Below are 22,263 nucleotides of genomic sequence, written 5' to 3' on the forward strand. Positions count from 1 at the left end.
AATTAAATTTCTTTTTTATCTTTCTTTTTATCGAAAAGAAGTAGACAATTCCAAGAAAAGAAATAAAATATTCTTTCTTATCAAATAATGAAAATGACAAAATTACTTGTCTTGCTATTAATTGATATGTTAATTCTTGTAAATAAGTATTCAACTTTCGAGTTATGCATTATTGAAACGATTTTTCCGCATCATTTGTCAAATCATCAACGTTCTCGTTAGAATGGGCGTTCACATATTAAAACCAAAGGAGTACAAAAGCATAAACCAACAAACAAAATTCAAACTGTGCACAGAAAGCAGTTTTTGCGAAGTTCCCGGACTTACGAAGCTTTGCGTTGGCGAATGTGGCGAGCGTTGATACGAGAGAAGCTCTTTATAAACACTTCGGGTTACTCAGGTAATCTCTTTACAATTTGTATCTTATTTATTGTACGCTTTTCTAAAGAATTATAAATCATTTTCATATTTTATCTCTATGCGAATTTTCAGTCAAGAGAAGCTAAGATCAATTGCAAGTTACCTCAGTTTGGTACCATCGGAAGAACGCGAGAAAGATGAGAATTGGTACCGGTATGATATAGACTTTCTTCGAGAACTTTTGGTAAGTTAAGTAAAAAGAAAGTTAGTAAAAGAAGGAAGAATAGAAAATATAGATTTAACATTGTGAATAATATAAACTTTAGATTTCACGTCACGAGCGTAGAGCTTCTCAGTTAGAGGAGCTCAATGAAATGCCACTTTATCCAACAGAAGAGATCATTTGGAACGAGAGTATTGTACCGACAGAATATTTTTCTGGCGAAGGTTGTTTAGCTTTGCCAAAATTGAATCTGCAATTTCTTACTCTGCACGATTATTTACTGAGAAACTTCAATCTATTTCGACTTGAATCAACTTGTATGTATAGAATAAATGTAATTAATTGAAGTAATATAAGATGATCTTCTCACTAGTTGATACAAAACCAACGTCGCCAATCATATCGCGGATAAACACTCTCATTTTTATTTCATGGATATACACACACGTAATCGTCTCTGACCTAACACAGAGCCATTATCGATTTGCGATATTAAATCATATGTTTAGATTAGCATAATGTTATCACTGTGGAATAATTTCATTTGAATCAACTGGCGAAAAAATCATCCTGTAATATAGTACAGTAAATAATGATATGAAATATTTATAGATGAAATACGGCAAGATATCGAAGATGCTGTGAGCAGACTAAGCCCTTGGTAAATTACCATATTTCAATAAACTGAAACCATTAAAAAGTATATTATTAATAATATAATGTATTTTATCTAGGCGAGCCGAAGATGGTGGTGTTTACTTTGGCGGTTGGGCTAGAATGGCTCAACCTATTACACAATTTGCTGTAGTCGAGGTAGCGAAACCTAATATTGGCGAGAAAAGACCATCCAGAGTACGTGCTGATGTCACAATAAATTTAAGTGTTCGTAAAGAAATTAAGTCTGAATGGGAAAACCTCCGGAAACACGATGTCTGTTTCCTCATTACAGTTAAACCACAAAACCCAATCGGTAAGATTTCATCAAATAATTTTAATTATTTTATTGTACTTCATGTAATTAAAAAGGCAATTAAGTCAATAATTTAACATGCAGGTACAAAATACAGTCACAAAGTACCTTTTGTACCACAAGTTGGATTAACAACTGTACGAGGATGTGAAGTTGAAGGTATGTTAGATTCAAACGGTAGAGTAATCGAAGATGGACCTGAACCACGCCCGATTTTACCTGGAGATACTCGCACGTATAGAGTTTGGCTAGATTGTAATCAATATAGAATTGATATGGATAATGCTAGCCATGGTGGTGAAGATGTATATGAAAGTTTTAACATCATAATGAGACGTAAACCTAAAGAGAATAATTTCAAAGCAGTTTTGGAAACGATAAGAGAGCTTATGAATACAGAATGCGTCGTACCCTATTGGTTGCATGACATAATTCTCGGATATGGTGATCCTGGTGCTGCTCGTTATTCTAGGTACATCAGATACAGATATTATACTTAAAATATACAATAATATTAAAAGTCTCTAGATATTCCATATTTTTATTTTCTTATAGAATGCCAAATGAAATTGCATCAATGGATTTCAATGATACATTTCTTGATATAAATCATTTAAAAAATAGCTTCCCTCAATATGAAATTAAGGTTTCTACCAATGATGAATCGAAATTGGTACGTCCTTTTCGTTTAACATTTGAAGATGTACTTGCGAAACATAATGTTGAAACCGTAAAGAAAGTTATCAAAATTGAACCTCATGTGCCACCCAGTAGAGGCCCTTATAAAGCTAATGAACCAAAAAAGTATGAGGAACTATTTTTTTCCTTCTTTAGTGATAAAGTAAAAGTTATGTATAATAATATTATATACAATTTCATTCCAGAAATCAGATTCCTTTTACACCAACGCAGGTCGAAGCCATTCGTGCAGGTATGCAACCAGGATTGACGCTTGTTGTAGGTCCTCCTGGTACTGGTAAAACGGATGTCGCTGTTCAAATTATATCAAATCTTTATCATAATTTCCCGAATCAGAGAACCCTTATAGTTACACATTCTAATCAAGCACTGAATCAACTTTTTGAGAAAATCATGGCACTTGATATAGATGAAAGACATTTATTGCGTCTTGGTCATGGCGAAGAAGCGCTAGAAACTGAGAAAGATTTCAGCAGATACGGTAGAGTTAATTATGTTCTAGCTAAACGTTTGGATCTTTTAATGGAAGTTCAAAGATTACAGGTTTGTAATTTACAATATGAACTACAATATGTATTATATCTATTACATATGATTTACATGTATAAAATGTACAAAATTAATGGTTTTAGGAATCTTTAAACGTAAAAGGTGATGTCGCATATACATGCGAAACAGCAGGACACTTTTTTATGTATCAAATACTCACAAGATGGGAACGCTTTGAAACCAGAATTAAGCAAAGACAGGGAACAGGAAATAATGCACCTGCTGCTTTTATCATAGATGAAGAATTTCCATTTCATAAATTCTTTGACAATGCGCCAAAACCATTATTTAAACGAAATTCGTATGAAGAAGATCTTGAAATAGCATGCAGTTGTTTTCGGTAAATTTATATCAAATAAAGATTTTGCATAAGAAAATATATTTATAACTAAATTTTTATTAAATATCATTCTTGCAGATATATAGAGCGGATTTTTGCCCAATTAGAAGAGTTTAGAGCTTTCGAGTTATTACGATCTGGCTTAGATAGATCGAAATATTTATTAGTCAAAGAAGCAAAAGTTATTGCTATGACTTGTACTCATGCTGCTCTTAAAAGACGTGAACTAGTAGACATGGGATTTAAATACGACAACATTCTCATGGAAGAATCTGCTCAAATTTTAGAAATTGAAACTTTTATACCGTTATTACTACAGAATCCACAAGATGGATATAATCGATTGAAACGTTGGATAATGATAGGAGATCATCATCAGTTACCACCAGTTATTAAAAACATGGCTTTCCAGAAATATTCAAATATGGAACAATCTCTTTTTGCAAGATTTGTACGATTGGGTGTTCCTACAGTTGACCTCGATGGTCAAGGTCGTGCAAGACCCAGCATTTGCAATTTATACAACTGGCGTTATAAAAAATTGGGCAATCTTGCACATGTGGAAAATAGCCCGGAATACTTAGTGGCAAATGCTGGATTCTTATATGACTTTCAACTTATTAATGTCGAAGATTTCAATGGAGTCGGTGAAAGTGAACCCAGTGCCTACTTTTATCAAAATCTCGCTGAAGCTGAGTATTGTGTAGCTGTATTTATGTACATGCGTCTTCTTGGCTATCCAGCGGACAAAATTAGTATATTAACTACTTATAATGGACAAAAGCATTTAATAAGAGACGTAATAAACATAAGATGTGCTAGCAATCCTTTGATAGGTCGACCAAATAAAGTAACAACGGTTGATAAATACCAGGGTCAACAAAACGACTATATATTACTATCTCTCGTGAAAACTCGAGCTGTCGGTCACTTACGAGATGCACGACGATTAGTAGTCGCTATGTCAAGAGCGCGTCTTGGCCTTTATGTTTTTGCTAGAGTATCTCTTTTTAACAACTGTTTTGAATTAACACCCGCATTTGCTCAACTAATGCAGCGGCCATTAAAACTACAGCTCCTTCCTCAAGAACATTATCCTACCGAGAGACTTAATAATGCTAATCTCTCTACTTCACCAATGGAAATTGAAGACATGCCTCATATGGCTAAATTTGTCTATGATTATTACATAGAAAAAGTTAGTGGTATAAAAGTAAGTTATATAGAAACTTTCTTTATATTCATTCATATCATAATTAAGTAAAGAGCAATAAATAACATTTAATTAATTACAGGAATCACAAAAAGTATGGCAGAAACCAGGTATGATGCAAACACCTAACAGTCCATCTTACAAAGTTCCTGCCCATCCTGGAGCAGATGATGATACGGATGATGAAGAAATTAATCAAGTGGAGGATGAGCAGGAAAATATCAAAAAAGAAGAGAATAAAGAACCAAAATTTGAATTAATTAAAAATTTAGTTGAGGACCTAACTTCGGAAAATGAAGGCAGTGATCGTTAGAGACAAGCTCATACATCTACAAATGAGCACTAAGTAATAATAAACAAATATTTTTACTAAAAATACTCTTTTTTTATTAAAATTATACATTATTATTACATTGACATGATGTCGAAAGTTATTATAGTAAGATTAAAGAATATTTATATTTATTAAAAAATATCATATTCTGATTTTCATATATTTTATGTATTTTATGTTCGTTTTAAAAATGTTTTAGATAAATAGATTCATATTTCACTTTGTTAATATTTTTATCTTAACATGTGTTTTTCTGATTGTAATTTTTTGTGCCTTTCTAGTAACTTTTTCGAATTTTCGTTAGTTAGTTGAACACTTGACGGCACATAACTGTCATCAAATTTCATCGTCTTACTAGTAAAATCTGGATAATATTCCTCGATAGATGCTTTAATTCCCTTTGAATTGGGAATGTATTCTTCAGGATGTTTTAGAATGGTTGTACCACTAGGTTCATACGTTTCATAAGATACTTTTGATGAATCCATGGAATTTGGTACATATCGAACTACGTCCGCTACGCTCTTATTATCCGATACTATAGGAGAATATTCATTTGAAAATACTTGGATTTGTTCCAATGTACTCTTTCTACTTGGTATATAGTTCAGGTTCGTGCATAACTTTTTCGCCACAGGTGCGTTTGGTACATACTCCTCTAAGATATCATTTCTCAGATTGTCAACTGGTAGACATCTTTTAACTCTATCGTTTTTTGTGTTAATCGATTCCTTCGCTACTAAATCATTGTTTCCTGATTTTGTGAGTAAAGTATTCTTACTGTCTTTTTGATGTATATGGTTGGAAGTCTTCCTGACTGGCTTTTCTGTTATTTGATTCAAAATATCTTTTTTCTCTATTGTTACTTTGGGCAATTCCGACTTTTCTAATTTCTTCTTTGCTGGGGAAACATTTACTCTAATAGTAGGTAACGATGTAACATCTTTTATACTTTCTGATGGTTCAAATGTATATCTATAGTTTGTAAAAATATCTATGTAAATAACTAACAATAATTATATATCATGATGTAACCATTGATGTATATATTTTTTAAATTGTAATGTAATAGGTTAAAGGCAATATTTTTATATGTAATATTAAAAATTAATATAATTTTTATATAAATTACTTTATTTATATTTTATATAAATAAATATATATGAAAAATAGCATAACTTAAGTAAAATTGAAATTAATATCGAACATAAAATGATTTTGCTTACGTGATTTCCAATTGTCGAGTAGATTTTTTACATTTGCATTTCTTAAAATTCTGAGGCGATCCTTCTGTTTGAACATTGCGCAAAATTGCTTTCTCCAAAATTTTATACAGTGCCACCCAATCCTCGAGATCAAGCCATTTATTAGTTGAAACCTTTTTCTCTTTAATTTTGATAGTCTTCTCTTGAACAGTAACAACAGCCGTAACTAAACAATCATTCGAAGCCTACGAACACAGCTTCTGTTTTACTTGTGCAGATGCAAGATCGTCTATTGACAGCTGTTAGCAGCTGTTAAATGAGATACCTTAATTACTTCCAAATATTGACCATCACGAAACATTTTTAAAATATATTGTAAATTATTAATAATTTGATTATTATTTCGTGAGTTACTTGCTCTTATTGTTTCACGGGCTTTTTGTTTTCAATTTGTTCAAGAAGTTCTATCGATGATCTTTTTAATATCGCCGCTTGTCACCTTGGCTCCAGTATTATGTCAACGTAATGCACCGACTCACACATGTCAGATATGTGAACATGAAAGTTAACTAAGATATTGTGTAAACAGAAGAAAAATTTCTCTTATAATTATTAACAGAATTCATAAATTTTTATACAGTATACAAAATTTATATATGAAAAATTGATAAAACTATATTGTATCATTTATTTAAAATAATTTTTATTTTATAAAGAAATGATATCACTTCATTGAAATTTAACTTTGATACATACATAAATTATTTAATGCGTTATTTCATGCATTAGATTAGATCTAAATTCAATATTATTACTTGGTATAATATGAATTATTAATAATATATTTCTCATAGAAATATTGATCTTAATGGAACTAAATAATAAATAAATGTTTGTATCTTTTATGTTAATTAAAAATTTTATATATGTATCTGCGAAATTAAACATTTTCATATGAGAAATGTACGAACATTCGCTATTTTAAGCTTTTTATAATCGAAGAATTTATGTAAAAATAACTGATGATTAAATATTTCGTCAAATATATACGCGATAAAGTATTTTCATATAGACGTATTTCAGGTACCATACTGCCTTTAAAGAAAAAATAAAAGTAATAATGTCAGAGAAAAAGCCAAATATTTTCGAAAGATTTATCATTTTTAGCGAAACAGACACCAAAACGTTGAAGGTATGTTCTAACCTACATTTTATTTTACACACAAACATTATTTTTATGTATATAATATAATTATATTAATTGATTTTTAATTTCAGATATTCAGTTATGGAATTGCTAGTATAAGCTTAGTGATTGCACTCTATCGAATTAGACCTGTATGTATAATAAATATTAATAATGTTTCATTTATTTCTACGTTTTGTATCTTTTATTGTCATATTTTTAGTTTGCCAAATTTAGAAAACCATCCAGCATACCATCTCACTTTTTACAAAAAAAAGTTCAACTTCAGGGTACTGTGATACATATAGAACCAAATTATGGTACACTTTTAATGGTTGATCACAAACCATTAATATCTTTGCCTCGACTAAGTAGTCCGACATATTTACCAATTAAAGTAGCTGGTCTTGATGTAACAGCTAATGGTAGGTAATGATGAATTAAACATTTGAAAATTTATTACTCTAATAAAATAAAAAACATGCTTTTAGGTATTAGTTGGTTGCAAACAATTGTTAGTGGAAAAGAAATAACTTTCATTCCTTTAGCCACGGAAAAGGACTATGTAACTTGTATAGTATCTATAGAGCGAAATGAGGTAAATAGGAATTGTTAAGCTTGCTCTTTTTTTCAGTGCACCAATTCACAATATTAAATTTTATAGAAACAAATAAAAATTGGTGAAGAATTAGCAAAACTTGGTTTTGCTATAGTAGCAAAAGATTCTCCAAAGACATTGATACAAGATAAAGACATCGTAAGCTATCATAAGTGTTTATTGAAAGCACAAAAATGGGCACAAAATAAAAGAAATGGACACTGGCATTTTGTTAAAAATCCTACGATTTTATGGCGAATCCAACAGAATTTAAATAATAAGTTGAAATCAATACTGCCTACATTTATAGCACAACAACTTAATATTTAACTACAGGTTTTTAATTCTTCTAATTCTATAAATCTTAATTTAAAAAAAGCTTATATACCTTTTTGTAATATATTAAAAATATTTATAGTAATAGTAAACATATAGCAGTTTTAAACATGTACTTAAAGGTTTAAAATTTTAAGCTTGTTTCTGGAGGAGCAATAACCAAAATCATAGAAGTAAAAGACAATATTTAAAAAAGCAAACATTTATTTTTATATCAGTTATACAACCTTACCAAATTCTATATAAAATTAAGAACATTGTTTAACACCATTCATGTTCAAAATTAATCTGCATATATAATACCCAGTTAAAGACAAATATATCTGCAAACATTTTGCATCAAAGAGTAATGCATTATTGTTATTTTCATACATATATTGTGTATAATATGTATTATACTCGAAGTAGAAAAATATCCTAGATTATATACAAAAATAGAAATTAAAAATTTAATGGAAGATTCACACATGGTATCTTTATAATCACAGAAAACATTTGAATTAAATGTGTAATTTATAAGCAAATGTGATCTCTAATATAAATTATTTTATTTATAGAACAATTATTTTAATAGTTTTATTATACAATTTGTTCTGGAATGTTAATTCATATCAAAACAATATAACCGCCCATAACAAAATGGATTCTCTTTTCTTTTTATTTGGACCTCATCTTCATTATGCAGTTAAATAAAATTAGAACTTACAAAATGCATACATACACACGCATATACATATATCAGTATATATGTATGTGTTTGTATTAAATATTATATTAGTATATATATCATAATATGGAATGTTTTACAGAAACAACACCATTCTCAATCTTATATACAGATTTGACATATGAAAACTAATATATAATAAAATAAAAGAATTCTTTAAATATCACCTTTTTTGGAACATTGTTTAGAAAGTATAAGTAAAAACTAAATCCTACACCGGTAAGGAATGAAATGTGTATGAAATATGTACGTTATAATTTCATAAAACCTAACAAATAAATCGATATGTTTGGAATATGTAGAACTTTTAACATGGAATAGAATAATACAATGAGTATTAATTTAAATTTGGACTGATGTTTTCAACTTGTACACATTGGTTTATTTTTTAGTAGAATCTTCATTTTTTTTCATAGGTTTGGATTTTGCAGTCTGAGTTTCATGATCATTTTTTTTTACAGAATCTACAGATTTTGTTTTTATTCTTGCTTCATTGCTTTGTTCTGATGATTCAGGTTTAACTTGTGAATTGGATTTATCTTTCTTAATTTCCTTTGAATCTTTTCCAGATGCTTTAGGTGATGATGTTGTTGGTTTTGGAGTGGTAGTGGTACTGGTGGTAGTAGGTTGTGACGTTGTAGACTTCTGTATGGTCTCCTTTGGTCTTGTTGCATCTGAATTTGGTTTTTGTGTTGTTTGTGCCTTAACTGTTGATTTCGGAGGTAGTTTTGTAGTTGCTTCTTGTTTAACAGTTGATTTTGTTGATTTTGCTTCTACTTTAATATTTGGTGTAGCTGAAACTGTTAAAAGCGGTTCTTCCTGTTTTTGTTCCTTCTTAGCTGAATGTTTTGTATTAAGTGCTAAATCTAGAAATGCTTGCTTCAATGGGACCCTCATAATATATTCATTCCAAGGAGAACCAAACCATAAATATCCATTATGTATATAAGCACTAGAAATTTCAGTAATATCTTCTGAGTATAAAACATTCAAAATTTTTCCTGTTTTATCCATCCTAAGTATTATTGAATCACTCTTTAATGCTGTATTTTTTGAAAGATCAAATGAACCTACTGTATGTAAAACTCTTTCTGAATAGTAATTTGGATAAATATCTTGCAATAATTTAAATGGAGCTTCTATTAAATAAAGTAATCTTGATAACATTTTCCTTATATGTGGATGTGGTATCAGAGATTGAACTAAAAGAGGATGTTCAGAATCTACAGTGAAAATTAAAGTTACTAGAAAGCCTCCTTGCCCATCACTATGTACATTATCAGGTAGACCAGGTAAACCTTCTGCAAAGATTTCTTTTTGTCCAGCTTTTGAACCTTTTATATTATATTTGATAATGTATGAGTTAAGAGTACTTAGTACAATCAGAAAGCTTTCATCATCACTTAATAAGACACCATTTGCAAATCCTATATTTTTTACTAATACTTCATTTTTTTTTGTTGCTGCATTATATCGAATAAGCCTGTAAAGAAGTATTTACATATAAATATAAATATTATACTTATTAAATACCAAACTAAATTATACTAACTAAATTTGAAACTTACCTTCCTGATGGATTGGCTAAGAATGTATAGGTTGAATCATGAAGTGGAAAATCTACAGATGAATCTGTCCAATAAATATCTCCATTCTTTGCAATATCTAATGAATTAACCATTCTTGGAATCTTTCCATCAATAGGTTCAGAACTGTTGATTATATTTATATACTGTCGTGTATTAACATTTACTTTGAAAATACCATAGTAACTATCAGCAACAAACAGTTCCCCCTTATCATTAAATTTTAGACCCAAAGGTCTACCACATTTTTGTTCTTGCCACAACCCATCTGTAAGTACCACTTTTATTCAAGATATGCATTTGCTTAAACATTTCAGTAATTTTGTTAATTTTTTTAAACAAAATCTAGCTTTATTATCTGAGCATGTTTGTATTTAAACTATTAAATTTGTTATCTTTGTGAATGCAATATGTAGAATTCCAAAAAAAGAATAATAATAATAATAAATATTTAATGTAAATAAATTAATATAAATATTTTCTAATAATTATTACAACATACCACACTTTTGTCCAAACTTTACAATAGGTTTAATTCGATTTTCTTCAATTTGTACAACATAACCTCCACGTATACCAGTATATATTTCTCCATTAAACGATGCAAAAGCTTCTGGACCTTTGATTTCTCCAGAGAATAATATTTCAGGACCTTGTAGTCGAATCTTTGTTACAGATTTCAGTGTTTGTAAATCCCAAGGAAGTTTCATACTGAAATATTTATAGTAAAAAATCATAATTAATTGTTTTACCTATTTAACAATTATATTATTATAAAATAAATACCATACCTATATTCGGAATATTCTGCATCTGGGGGTAAACCTGGTAAAAAGGTAATGACAGCTAAGAAGAAACTGACATATATTATTACGGTACCAATTGACTTTATGTACCCCATTATTTAAACAATCGGCTATGAATATTTTAAAGATATGGTATATTTTACGAGCAACTTTAAAAACACTAAGAGGCTCTTTTAATGTTTCTTCATCCTAATACCTATTGCACTGAGAAAAAAGAGTTACTACTTTTACGTTTTACGTGTTTCTTGCCACTGCAAATAACGGCATTCACAATTTTAATGGCGGTGTGTACCGCAAATTATGTATCTTTGCCAATGTCAGCAAAAGTTAGATCAAATAAATGCCACGCGGACGGAAGGTGGTGATATTAACAATTTCCGTTGACCAGAAGATTTTATTTATACTGACAACTCAGCAAAATTTTAAATAGTTATTTATATCTCTTACTTATCATCAATTGATTAAATGGTTAACCTTTGATTTGAATATTTTCTTTTGAACTAATTTTAACTTTCGAATGACACGTTAATTACAATTTTAATTATTAATTATTCGAATGAATTATATTTATATCATTGATAATATTGTATCAATAACTATTATATATTAAGAAAAGTATATACTATTTGACTCTTTTACAACAAACAGTAGCATTTTTATTCACATCTAAATGGAGATGTTTCTATCTTTCTTATAGTACAATGAATTTCTCTAACATATAATACTTATGATAATTCATTAAAATTATTATATATGTTAAAATGATATTAAATAAATGTTTATCTAGGTTAGATTAAAACAAGATTGATGTCATTTTAAAAGAAAGGAAACAAGAACATTAGATCAAGTATAAGTATTTCATTCAGGCGATCTTTTATATATTAAAAAGTATCATATAAATAAAACTATTATTATGTAAAAAAGAGTTATAAATTGAGAACGGAATAAATTGATTTAAACATTTCCGTTTAAATTTCTTGTAATATTATTTGCTACCTGATGGCGCTGAAGATATTAATACAAGCAAGTTCGTTTATTATCGCTCATTTTTATTTTCAAATTAATACTAGAGAGGAAATTTTCTCTCTGTTAATACAAAATAATATCACTTTTAATTGAGATACTACAGTCTAAACGTTATCAATGATGGGTAAGTGCAAGGAACTTGAACAAGGTTAAAACAAGTAAGAATTGTTTATCTCTTTATCTTTATCTTTTAGACAACGTCGAAGAACAGTGCGAAGATGCACTTTTTGAATTATGTGATGCTCGAGAACGGTATCCATTACGATGTGCCGACGAACTTCAAAAATCTATCAAATTAAAAAATGAGATAAATGTAATAAATATTTATAATGGATTCTGTTTCTTAAATATATCTATGTAATGAATTTATTTGTTATATTTATTTTTTTTACTTGAAATAATGACAAGTTTTACATGCTTTAAAACTTAAAAAAATTATTGCAATTATAAACACATTATATTTTGCAGATGCTGAAGGTGTTTAAAAAATCAACTGCAATAAATGAACCATTTATTTTGAGTCAAAATAAATGTCTGAATCTTGATTTTAATAAAAATGAAATGTGCTTTGACCAATTAGATTTTAAATTACAAGATGTTGTAAACAAGTTGAATAATTTAAAAGCTGTCATGGATCAAATTGAACGAGAAAAGACATGTTGGGTCAACAAGTTACTGGAAAGCTAAAATAAATCATTCTAGATAATGTTATATATATTTATTTGAAATTTAGTCATTGAATAAAACACATGTACAAAAAATACTATATTTATTACTACTAAATGCATAAATTAAATGATAGATAAATATGAAAGTTTTATGTTCTAAATATAACAGTACTAAATCTATAAATTAACTTGTTGATAAATATGAAAATTTGACATATTTCTACTGTTGAAGATAAATTTTTTATTATTAAACTATGAATATTTATTTACACGTATACGTGTTACAACAACCTTGGCTCCTCTTGTAATATCTTGAAAAAATTTGGCCATTTGTATATGCATTTCACCATTGTTAGCATAATTCAACGATTTTCTGCTTGATCTAAGGCGTTTTTGATTTGTTAGAGCTTTTTCTTTCTGCAAATGTGAAAACTGTTTATAAAATTCTTGTGTAACATCTTTTATTTTATTTGATGACAATCTTGTTTTGTCAATATAATTATTCTGGTTTTGTGATTTCTCTTCGTTTAACTCCATGATGTTCTTGGAACTGTTGGAACATTTTTCTTCCGTTTTTAATATTGAGGATGATATGTTTTCATTATATGTTTTTCTACTATCTTGTACAAATTTTTCATGATCTTTTGACGATGTCTCTGTATGACTATTTAAAATTTGATTTTTTAATTGTATACTGGAAATACTACTTGCATTTTGACCTGGTTGTGTCTCGTGAATCTCAATATTATCTTTGTTTATTTTAGTTTTATCATTTAAGGAATTATGTTTTAATTTATTTTTAAGTATTTTTTGTAAGGGTAAAGGTATTTCATTTAGACTAATAATTTGATTTGAGATAATTACTGGAACATTTGATTTATACTTGTTTGTATCATGAAATTTAGATTCACATACTGCATTATTATGCAATTTTTGTGCTTTATTTATTTGAGAGTCAATAGATACTGAATTTGGACAATCACTTTTTGTGTATTTTTTAGGATGTAAATTATTATTAAAAGAAGATTTGAGTTCATCCTTATCTATTTCATATTTGATTGACTCTTCATTATTAACGTCATTCATTAATAAATCTTTATTTGGTATAAAGTTTAATTTATCTTTAGACTTATCTGCTTTAAGAGATAATGTAGATAATTTACATGTTTCATTTTGTAATGCTTCTGGTATTATATCTTCTTCTTCTTCTTCTTCATACTTCAAATTTTTATATTTTATAAATTTCGCATCCTCTTCATCTTTAGAATTATCATATATTTCGGAATAGCGACGTTTATTTGTAATATCTATGTTATCATTATTTGAATAACTAGTACTAGCTGAAATAGAATTATTAAAAGGATACCATTGCATGTGTTTTAACTCAATTGTACTATTTTGTTCTTTAATTTTATTATTTGTTAAAGGATATTTTACATTGTTCAATAAATGTTTTCTCATAGACTGATTCCTCAAAGTAGGTTTCTGACTATCTATATTTTGATATATATCTCCAGGTTCATTTCCTTTTGGTAATTCAAGCATTGTTATTAAGTTTTCCAAGCCAAGTAAACTAGAATTTCGTAAACACTTTTCACCTTCCTTTGTCTCAATTTTTTCAGAATTTTCCAATACTTCATCAATCTCCAACTTAGTTTTTTGTTCTATAACTGCTACAGTATCTTGGTCCTGACGAATTGTAAACATTAATCCTTCCATTACTAAATCTGTAATATCAGAGGATCGTGGTACATTATCTAATACATAGCTCTTTTTCTTAGGACAAGATAAATCTTGTATTTTGGTAATATCTGAATGTGCTTCTATATGGTTTGTAATATCTTTTGCATTTAATTCTAACATATTCTGTTTTGTAGCTTCTATTTCTTTTTCTATCAAGTACTGATATGGCAAATTAACAGAATCTGTATTTATATCATCAACAACGCTACTATTATTTAACATTTTACTATTATTTGATACAGAATTATTTTTGTCTTTTCCAATATTACAGTTATTGATTTTTATCTTATCATCCGATAATTGATGTTTAATATTACTATCTTCTAAACAGTTAACATTACTTTCGTTCATTTTATCATTTAGTTTTATACTATGTTTAGGTGACATATTTAAATGTTTACAGAATTTATTTGTATCTTCACTGTTACCTGTTTGTTTTACTGTTTCTTCATTTAATAATAACTTTTTTAAATTAGTATTTCCTATATTATTATTTGCTTGAATGTTTTTACTTTCACATCCTAAAATTTCTTGCATATTATTACATTGCGCATCTGTCTTTGAAGAATCATCTTTAGAGGAATGCTTTAAACATTTTTTACTTTCTTTCTCATTTTTATTTTCACGTTCATATGTATCATTTGAACTTTCATTCTGATAGATTAAAGAACGATCAGAAGAAATTATATTTTCTGAATTCTGTTCTATTCTTAAAGAATCAATGGGTGTTATAGTTAATATAAATGCATAAGAAAATGCTACAACCGATCGTTCTCTAAACTTCATTAATGCAAACATTTTATCTTGTCTAGTCCATGGTGTATGTTCTACGTATTATGAATTATAGTTAAGAAAATTTTAATAATAAGTTCAAAAAATTTAATATTATTAACAAGTTAAAAATTATATTTATTTTGCACATAGAGAAAAGGATACCGAAAGTAATTAAAAGATGACTTGTACCAAATTGTTGTTTCTGGGAAGGTGGATTTTTGATAATCTTTCTAATAACTTTCATTAATTCTTTTCCATAATTAAATTGTTTTATATTTCTGCAAATGTACAAATTAGAAATCTATTTTCTTACTAATGATTTACTATTAGCAATATTTACCTATTTGTGCGGTGATACCTAAAAATAAATTTGTATATGTTGGTCTTATGACACAACCAGTATGAGCCAGGCACTGTTAAAGTTTGATTTTTCTCTTTTTGGGTCCAATCAATCCAGCTAGTTTTTCGTAGATATATTCCAGGCATTTTCTTTCAGGTATTAAATTTTGAAATAAGGGAACTAATTTTATTGAATCTTTTCCTCCAAGTGAATCTCTTATTATAATTGTAAGATAATACAATACTTTTTGCTGAAACAACATATATTCATTTATTTAAATAACACATATTTTTATAAATTATTTTACTATATCACATTATGAATTTTTAATACCAACTCCTGTTATAACTTCATTAATAAATATATCCACCACTATATCCCACGGAATAAATTCACATGAACTAGAACCATGAAATATTCTTTTTCCTTCAGTATATATACCAACAAATTCTACCACTGTTAGTGTATCTGTAAATAAAATATTGAAATTAACATAATGAAAATAAAGAGATTATAGTAATTATAATTAGTTAACAGACCTTTATTTACAGAAGCAACAAAACAGATGAGTTGTAGTATCAATACTAATGCACATGCAAGAAAGGGTATGAAGATATTAAATGCCTTCCATAAAACTACTGTTACAAATAACAAAAGGAGAGTTTTATTCACATTCAACTGTATGTTCCTATATAAAACAAATTTCATAACATTTCTAGCCTTTGTACTTTTATCAATGAGCTTTAATTTACTTCCATTTACAGTTCGAAAAAACATTTCAGTTGAAGACGCATCTTTAGGGAATATGGGCGACATTAATGAGAATTTGTTGTTTAATTATCAATACCAGAAACTTGATCGATGAACTTTTTCTAGATAAAAGAAAGAATATTTAAATTATAATATCTCATAAACATTAAGTACATACTAATAAAAGTTCTTCATGATCAAAACATTACAATATAAGTGTAGGTCTGTACTAAAAGTGATAGAAATATAAAACTTAGTACTTTATGTTTATAAATAAAAATTATATACATATAATAACTAATACAAATTTATCTACATAACCTCTATATAAGAATATGTAAAAATATATTTTATTACATCTTGTACACACTTAATTGAAATAATAAAAGGAAAAAATTAAAATCTTTACTATAATTAAGAAACAACTGCTATGTAAATGAACTTATGCTTGATTCAAGTCAAAACTGACAGTCAGAAATAAACAGTTGGGAAGTTAATACAATATATAATGTAGATTTTATTTTTACAAACACATTTATGTACATAAATTTAATCTTATATTTTACTTTCAAGAAAAAAAATAGCAATAGAAATATTCAAAACCCTGATTGGTAAGTAACAAAATATAGCAAATGTATTATATAAATATAATCAACTATATATGTAGTTAGTGGAAATTCATCTAGTTAAAACTTAAGAATATATATATATACATTAGAAATCAGTATTAAAAGTCAGTAACTTACATAAGACAGATTGGATTAATACTCTCTTACGGAAATATCTATTCTCATTCTACGAAAGAATTTATTATAAAAGGAAAATTTTCTTTTTTCATTCAAATGATAAGCAATTTTCTTTGAATGTATACATGTACACATGTTGTACTTACGCATGTAGCAACAGAGATGAGTCGGGAGATCACCGATGCAATTCATGCAATGTTAAAAAGTCAGCCAAAAAATGTGCACTAAGAATAAGAGCAACGGCCGAACTATACACACATTTCTTCTCCACTGCTCTTGGTGGGAGAAACGTGCGTATATACGACAAGAGGGGCGGTGTAGAAACTAGTGATGGGTAAGGTCGAAAAAACATAAAAATTGCTTAAAAGTTTAATCGAAGACTACAAATAAATTGTTTTCTTTTTTATTGATTACAAAAATATTAAGATACAGCATCGCAGAGCAGGAGACATTGCAATGACAGAGATTATTGAGGTTGTGACTGTTTAGTAAATTAGTGATTGAGGAATGACCGAGGGATTCTAAGTCCCTGTTATGTTCCAAAACGATGAAGAATATCGATAAGACTTCGAAAGCGTGTGAAAAACAGAGAAATGATTATGGCCCTCGATTTTCTTTTTCAAGATGCAAAATGCATCGAGAAGCGAATGGAAAAATATTTTTCCTTATCTAACGAAAATATAATTCTTTGCCCTTCGTATATATTTATCGCGTATCATTGGATACCATCACCTTAAAGCAATACCTACCTATTCTGAACATATGTTTACATACACGGTGTCGTAGCTGGAGTCTTCCTAGTGCAAAGGGTTAATATAAGTCTTGCTCGAGACTTCCATATCTAAATTGTGTTTTCATGACGTTGAATATCGATGTTTTATTGCTATTGTAAAATAGCTTTAATAGAAGATCATAAGACACACACATAATGAAGGATAAGTATTGAATTAGTACAATATAATAAATGAAACTAAGGTTGCTCTTAAGGAAGAAACGCAAAAAAGATGTTACGACTGTTTATATGCGACTGTTATTATATTTCATGATTTCAATATTTATAAATACTATATCAGACAAGAGTTCTACTACACGATATAACTTAATGCTGTCTGAAAACGATGAGAAACGACGAAGCAATCTATCGTTTTGCCTCTTCAATGACCGTAAAACACTTCTTGCTAGTTTGACTACTGTTAAGAACAAATAATGTCTCTTGAATTTACGGAAACTAACAACTTTCTAACTTCCTGCTCCACCGTCAACATATTCTCTTACAACAATTCTACGCACCAATTAACTAATCTGATAACAAAATTTTATTACCATAGATATATCAAAATATAAACACTAGTCCTAACTAACTACGATATAAATAAAATTACTCACTGAACGCAAAAAAGACAATGCTTTCCAACTATAGAATTAGACACTATGAATACTAATTCAATGGATGAAATAATTTTCTGCTTCAATTCCCATTTACGTAACTAAGTATTTACAAAAATACAAATTCTCGTAAAAAAAACTGCAGTCCATCTATACATACAACAAGTATTACAGAACGCGGTAAGATTGCGACGTGGAGAGAAGACTAATCGTAAGTTGTTCTTACTAAACCTGAAACTGCAATAAACATTATATTATTGTTGTCATACTATACGACAAATACCTAGAAAATTCAACATTCGTAAAACCAGCCTAAATTTCTCACCTCTCAGATAAAACGTAACTACCATCTTCGAGTCATCCAAAAGTCAGGCTTCTTAATTATCTACGTAATAAAGGTTCTAGGCGGATGAGTATACGAGAGGATGGATCGTGGCCACGGGAGGACGAGCAGCCGGCGAGGAGGCTAGAAGAGGTGGTAGAAAAAGGAACAGAGGGGGGGGGGGGTAAAGGGGCTCTCACGTTACCTTCGGTGCGGCCAGATGTCGGGTTACCTTCGACCTCATCTTCTTCCGTGCCTCCGCGAGTTTGCCACCATCGACATCGGCCGTCTGTACGTCTGTCCTTACGTACGTCTATCATCCGTCCTGTCACCTTAGCTTCGCACATGTCCCGCTTTTTCATCGCCTTCGATCGCCCTTCTACACGTTACATCCGTTATACATCGTAGATATACGTGTACACGTCGTGGATCCGGGGGTGAATATCGTCGCGAAGTAACGAGACATTGTGTTCGTGCATCTTTCTTTGTCCTCTGTTTGCTTTTGCCTTTTTTTGTTTCTTTCGTTTTTTTCCTTTTTTGGGGGGAGATAGTAGTAGGAGGCAGAAGTTGACGAAGTCGTAAAGGTTTGAGAGGGTTGTGAGAGCGTGGAGTTTGAGGTTGAATTTCTCGGTAGCGAGAATGAAAGTTGAGGAAGGTTTTGGTTTGGACAGGATGCGCTATACGAGTTTGTAGTTGTGGAACGGAGATTGATTCGTGGGTAGTGCGGATGAACGAAGAGGGAGGTTGATTTCTTAATTACTATGATAGCTAGCGATACTTCTTTGGTTGCGAGTACGGAGGGTTGTTTGTTTTAAAATATATAAATTTAAAGATCGTGCAGCGTAGGTTAGCTCGCGGAGGTTCGCAAACGATTGGTTTACAAGGAGAAGTTCTATTATCGTTCGCAGTGGTGATCAATGATAGTGCTTCTTCGATGGTAAAAATTGAAGTTGAGGAAACTTTTGGTGTGGTAAAGTTTGGCGTGGAAGTTTGAAACGGGTGTAGAACGATTTGTGGGTAGTTTGGTTGGGAAGGAAGGAAGTTTGATTTATTATTCTCTGTGGTATTATTAATTACTATTATTAATGGCGATACTTCTATGGTAGGATGAATAGAGATTGTATATCACGAATCATGAATTAATTATAATCTGTTACGAGAATAAGAACTAAAGAAAGCTTCCACTTGAGCATCTGAAAGATATAAAAATTCCAAGATACTAAAATATGACTCCTGTTTGTTAAATTTCATAAACATCTAGTTGCAACTTAAGAGATATCGTGGTGGATAAAAACAGCGAAATTTTTACTTCCATCCAGTGCGGTAATTAAAACTTTCGCATACGGAAAAACGCTTAATTAAGAGGAGAAGCGTTTCGGGAAAGAAGAATAGAAAACTTGAAGGTATTCCAACGTTGTTCCAGTAGTTTACTTTGCGCGAGTAAGTGTATTTCTATACACAGCAAGCGAAGAAGAAACGGAACAGATATGAAGTATTGGTGAAATGATTCTTGACTTATCGACCGATGGTCTGTCGGCTCCTTGTAATTACTTCGGTGGATAATTAAAACGGTCCCTTGACGCACCTCGGCCACGTTTTGTACTCCTGGTATCGCAGGCATAGTGTGTATAACCGATACTGGTATCGAGAGATGTTCGTAGCGAGAAATACCATGATCGAAAGCCACCCCTTCTCTGTTGTCTCTAAATATCATCCCGTAAATACCCCGCACCCTTCGGCAAACAACCACAAAACAACCTAGATACCTAACGATACTTTCCGCTGCATTGCAGCTAACTAATTGGACATCTTTTATTTGAAAATGATAATCAAAATGATTACGTTTGGACAAAGTGACTATTTGGACGTGATTTTTGCTATTCATATAAACTCGTTATTTTTAACGAAGAGGAGGCTAAAGAGAATTTCATTTATTTGTAGGAGAACAAGATTATGACTGTTGCGAATTTTCCACTAAAGAGCAACCGGTCAGGTCAAACCGATCGGTCGATATCGCGTACCTCCAATGAACTAACGCCCAAGGTGGAATAAGTTTAATAGATCGAGTGTTAGTGTAATTTAGCACTTTATTTACACTTGTTGTATAAAACTAACGTTTAATGTTATGAACACGGCGGTGGTAGGATCTTGTTAAGAATGAAATATTTCACCCGCACAGTACAAGGTCTGTTGATGAACTGTCCTCCTACGTTGCTGATTCTCCCTACCAGCCGTTGAGTTTTGTCTGTCCATTGTGCTCTTCCGGCTGGTCCCTTCTCAGAGTTTTTTACCCGACCTCGGAGTCATTAGGTTTACAGCTCGGGGAGGACATGTATCAGGTCTGTAAGTATGAAACCGGAATTTGCCTATAGATAGTCCTAGCTGATAATGTAGTTATCGCTAAACTACGTTATTGATGCCAAAAGTCTTTGTTGACATCTCACAAACATTTTCGACTCAGAACAATACAAGTTTCATACAACAGCATAGTTTGTAATAGCGTTGAACATGTCAAGTTTTGTGCCTGGAATCTACGATTTGCGGACAGCATTGATTTTCTGTTACCATTTGAAGAAAACTGCTGCAGAATCGCATCGAATGCTTGTCGAAGCTTACGGTGAGCATGCTCTTGGTAAATCACAGTGCTTTGTGTGGTTTACAAAATTCAGAAGTGGCAATTTTGACGTGAAGAACGAAGAACGTGGAAGACCACCGAAAAAGTTTCAAGACAGCGAATTGCAAGCATTGTTGGATGAGGATGACGCTCAAATTCGCTGATCAATTAAACGTGACACGAGAAGCCGTCTCCATACGTTTGAAAGCCATGGGAAAGATCCAGAAGGTGGGAAAATGAGTTCCACATGAACTGAATGAAAGACAGCAGGAAAACCGAAAAACCACTTGTGAAATGCTGCTCGCCAGATACAAAAGAAAGTCATTTCTCCACCGAATTGTGACTGGCGATGAAAAGTGGATATATTTTGAGAATCCTAAGCGTAACAGATCATGAGTAGCTCCAGGCGAACCATCGACATCGACTACAAGATCAAATCGCTATGGACGGAAGACAATGCTCTGTGTTTGGTGGGATCAGAAGGGTGTGATCTATTATGAGCTGTTAAAACCTGGCGAAACCATTAATACTGAGCGCTACCGACAACAAATGATCGATTTGAATCAAGCTTTGCGTGAAAAACGACCAGAATATCAAAAAAGGCAACACAAAGTAATTTTGCTTCGTGATAATGCACCATCACATACAGCAAAACCGATCAAGGAAACGATTGAAGCGTTCAGTTGGGAAATACTTTCGCACGCGGCTTACTCACCAGACTTAGCTCCGTCCGATTACTATTTATTTGCATCGATGGGACAC

The 22,263-nt window shown here is 30.5% G+C and overlaps 6 protein-coding genes across 11 annotated transcripts in view; 3 read left to right on the forward strand and 3 right to left on the reverse strand.

The window, feature by feature from the left end:
* The window catches only part of LOC117236665 (RNA helicase aquarius), a 17,683-nt gene extending 12,776 nt beyond the window's left edge, over positions 1-4,907 (forward strand). Inside the window, exons 5-15 of the mRNA XM_033499799.1 lie at positions 297-400; positions 493-604; positions 687-900; positions 1,196-1,244; positions 1,318-1,553; positions 1,638-2,025; positions 2,109-2,357; positions 2,438-2,795; positions 2,885-3,141; positions 3,220-4,354; positions 4,437-4,907. Of these exons, the coding sequence (XP_033355690.1) occupies positions 297-400; positions 493-604; positions 687-900; positions 1,196-1,244; positions 1,318-1,553; positions 1,638-2,025; positions 2,109-2,357; positions 2,438-2,795; positions 2,885-3,141; positions 3,220-4,354; positions 4,437-4,667 (3,333 nt within the window). The 3' untranslated portion in view covers positions 4,668-4,907. The remainder of the gene's footprint in view (positions 1-296; positions 401-492; positions 605-686; positions 901-1,195; positions 1,245-1,317; positions 1,554-1,637; positions 2,026-2,108; positions 2,358-2,437; positions 2,796-2,884; positions 3,142-3,219; positions 4,355-4,436) is intronic.
* LOC117236670 lies at positions 4,882-6,360 on the reverse strand. 2 transcript variants are annotated; one of them, XM_033499815.1, is made up of 3 exons: positions 6,219-6,360; positions 5,915-6,138; positions 4,882-5,663 (listed from the first exon to the last, which is right to left on the reverse strand). In XM_033499815.1, exons 1-3 carry the CDS (start codon positions 6,252-6,254, stop codon positions 4,922-4,924), a joined length of 1,002 nt encoding a protein of 333 aa, XP_033355706.1. In that variant the 5' UTR covers positions 6,255-6,360; the 3' UTR covers positions 4,882-4,921. The 2 variants fall into 2 exon arrangements, 1 of the variants encoding a protein (XP_033355706.1); XR_004493892.1 differs by having other exon boundaries at positions 5,409-5,663; positions 5,915-6,153; positions 6,219-6,354.
* LOC117236673 lies at positions 5,321-8,653 on the forward strand. 2 transcript variants are annotated; one of them, XM_033499818.1, is made up of 6 exons: positions 5,321-5,450; positions 6,977-7,085; positions 7,172-7,231; positions 7,303-7,504; positions 7,571-7,677; positions 7,744-8,653. In XM_033499818.1, the coding sequence occupies exons 2-6, from the start codon at positions 7,014-7,016 to the stop codon at positions 8,005-8,007; spliced, it is 705 nt and encodes a 234-aa protein (XP_033355709.1). In that variant the 5' UTR covers positions 5,321-5,450; positions 6,977-7,013; the 3' UTR covers positions 8,008-8,653. The 2 variants fall into 2 exon arrangements, with proteins under 2 accessions (XP_033355709.1, XP_033355708.1); XM_033499817.1 differs by lacking the exon at positions 5,321-5,450 and adding an exon at positions 6,323-6,445.
* Positions 8,540-11,448, reverse strand: LOC117236667 (adipocyte plasma membrane-associated protein-like). The gene is made up of 4 exons (XM_033499803.1): positions 11,118-11,448; positions 10,829-11,037; positions 10,309-10,594; positions 8,540-10,223 (listed from the first exon to the last, which is right to left on the reverse strand). The coding sequence occupies exons 1-4, from the start codon at positions 11,225-11,227 to the stop codon at positions 9,122-9,124; spliced, it is 1,707 nt and encodes a 568-aa protein (XP_033355694.1). The 5' UTR covers positions 11,228-11,448; the 3' UTR covers positions 8,540-9,121.
* On the forward strand, positions 11,405-13,136 carry LOC117236675. 2 transcript variants are annotated; one of them, XM_033499822.1, is made up of 4 exons: positions 11,405-11,490; positions 11,920-12,282; positions 12,353-12,471; positions 12,627-13,136. In XM_033499822.1, the coding sequence occupies exons 2-4, from the start codon at positions 12,276-12,278 to the stop codon at positions 12,843-12,845; spliced, it is 345 nt and encodes a 114-aa protein (XP_033355713.1). In that variant the 5' UTR covers positions 11,405-11,490; positions 11,920-12,275; the 3' UTR covers positions 12,846-13,136. The 2 variants fall into 2 exon arrangements, with proteins under 2 accessions (XP_033355713.1, XP_033355712.1); XM_033499821.1 differs by having other exon boundaries at positions 11,464-11,600.
* On the reverse strand, positions 13,047-17,587 carry LOC117236666 (myb-like protein D). Of its 3 annotated transcripts, XM_033499802.1 has the most exons (6): positions 17,326-17,586; positions 16,021-16,151; positions 15,684-15,933; positions 15,506-15,621; positions 14,998-15,396; positions 13,047-14,553 (listed from the first exon to the last, which is right to left on the reverse strand). In XM_033499802.1, exons 3-6 carry the CDS (start codon positions 15,827-15,829, stop codon positions 13,079-13,081), a joined length of 2,136 nt encoding a protein of 711 aa, XP_033355693.1. In that variant the 5' UTR covers positions 15,830-15,933; positions 16,021-16,151; positions 17,326-17,586; the 3' UTR covers positions 13,047-13,078. The 3 variants fall into 3 exon arrangements, with proteins under 3 accessions (XP_033355693.1, XP_033355691.1, XP_033355692.1); XM_033499800.1 differs by having other exon boundaries at positions 13,047-15,396; positions 17,326-17,587; XM_033499801.1 differs by having other exon boundaries at positions 13,047-15,396; positions 16,017-16,151; positions 17,326-17,587.
* Between the last annotated feature and the right edge of the window lie 4,676 nt (positions 17,588-22,263).

The sequence above is a fragment of the Bombus vosnesenskii genome, unplaced genomic scaffold (assembly GCF_011952255.1).
Source record: "Bombus vosnesenskii isolate JDL3184/JDL3185 unplaced genomic scaffold, Bvos_JDL3184-5_v1.1 scf7180000013351, whole genome shotgun sequence".
In the NCBI taxonomy this organism is placed as follows: domain Eukaryota; kingdom Metazoa; phylum Arthropoda; class Insecta; order Hymenoptera; family Apidae; genus Bombus; species Bombus vosnesenskii.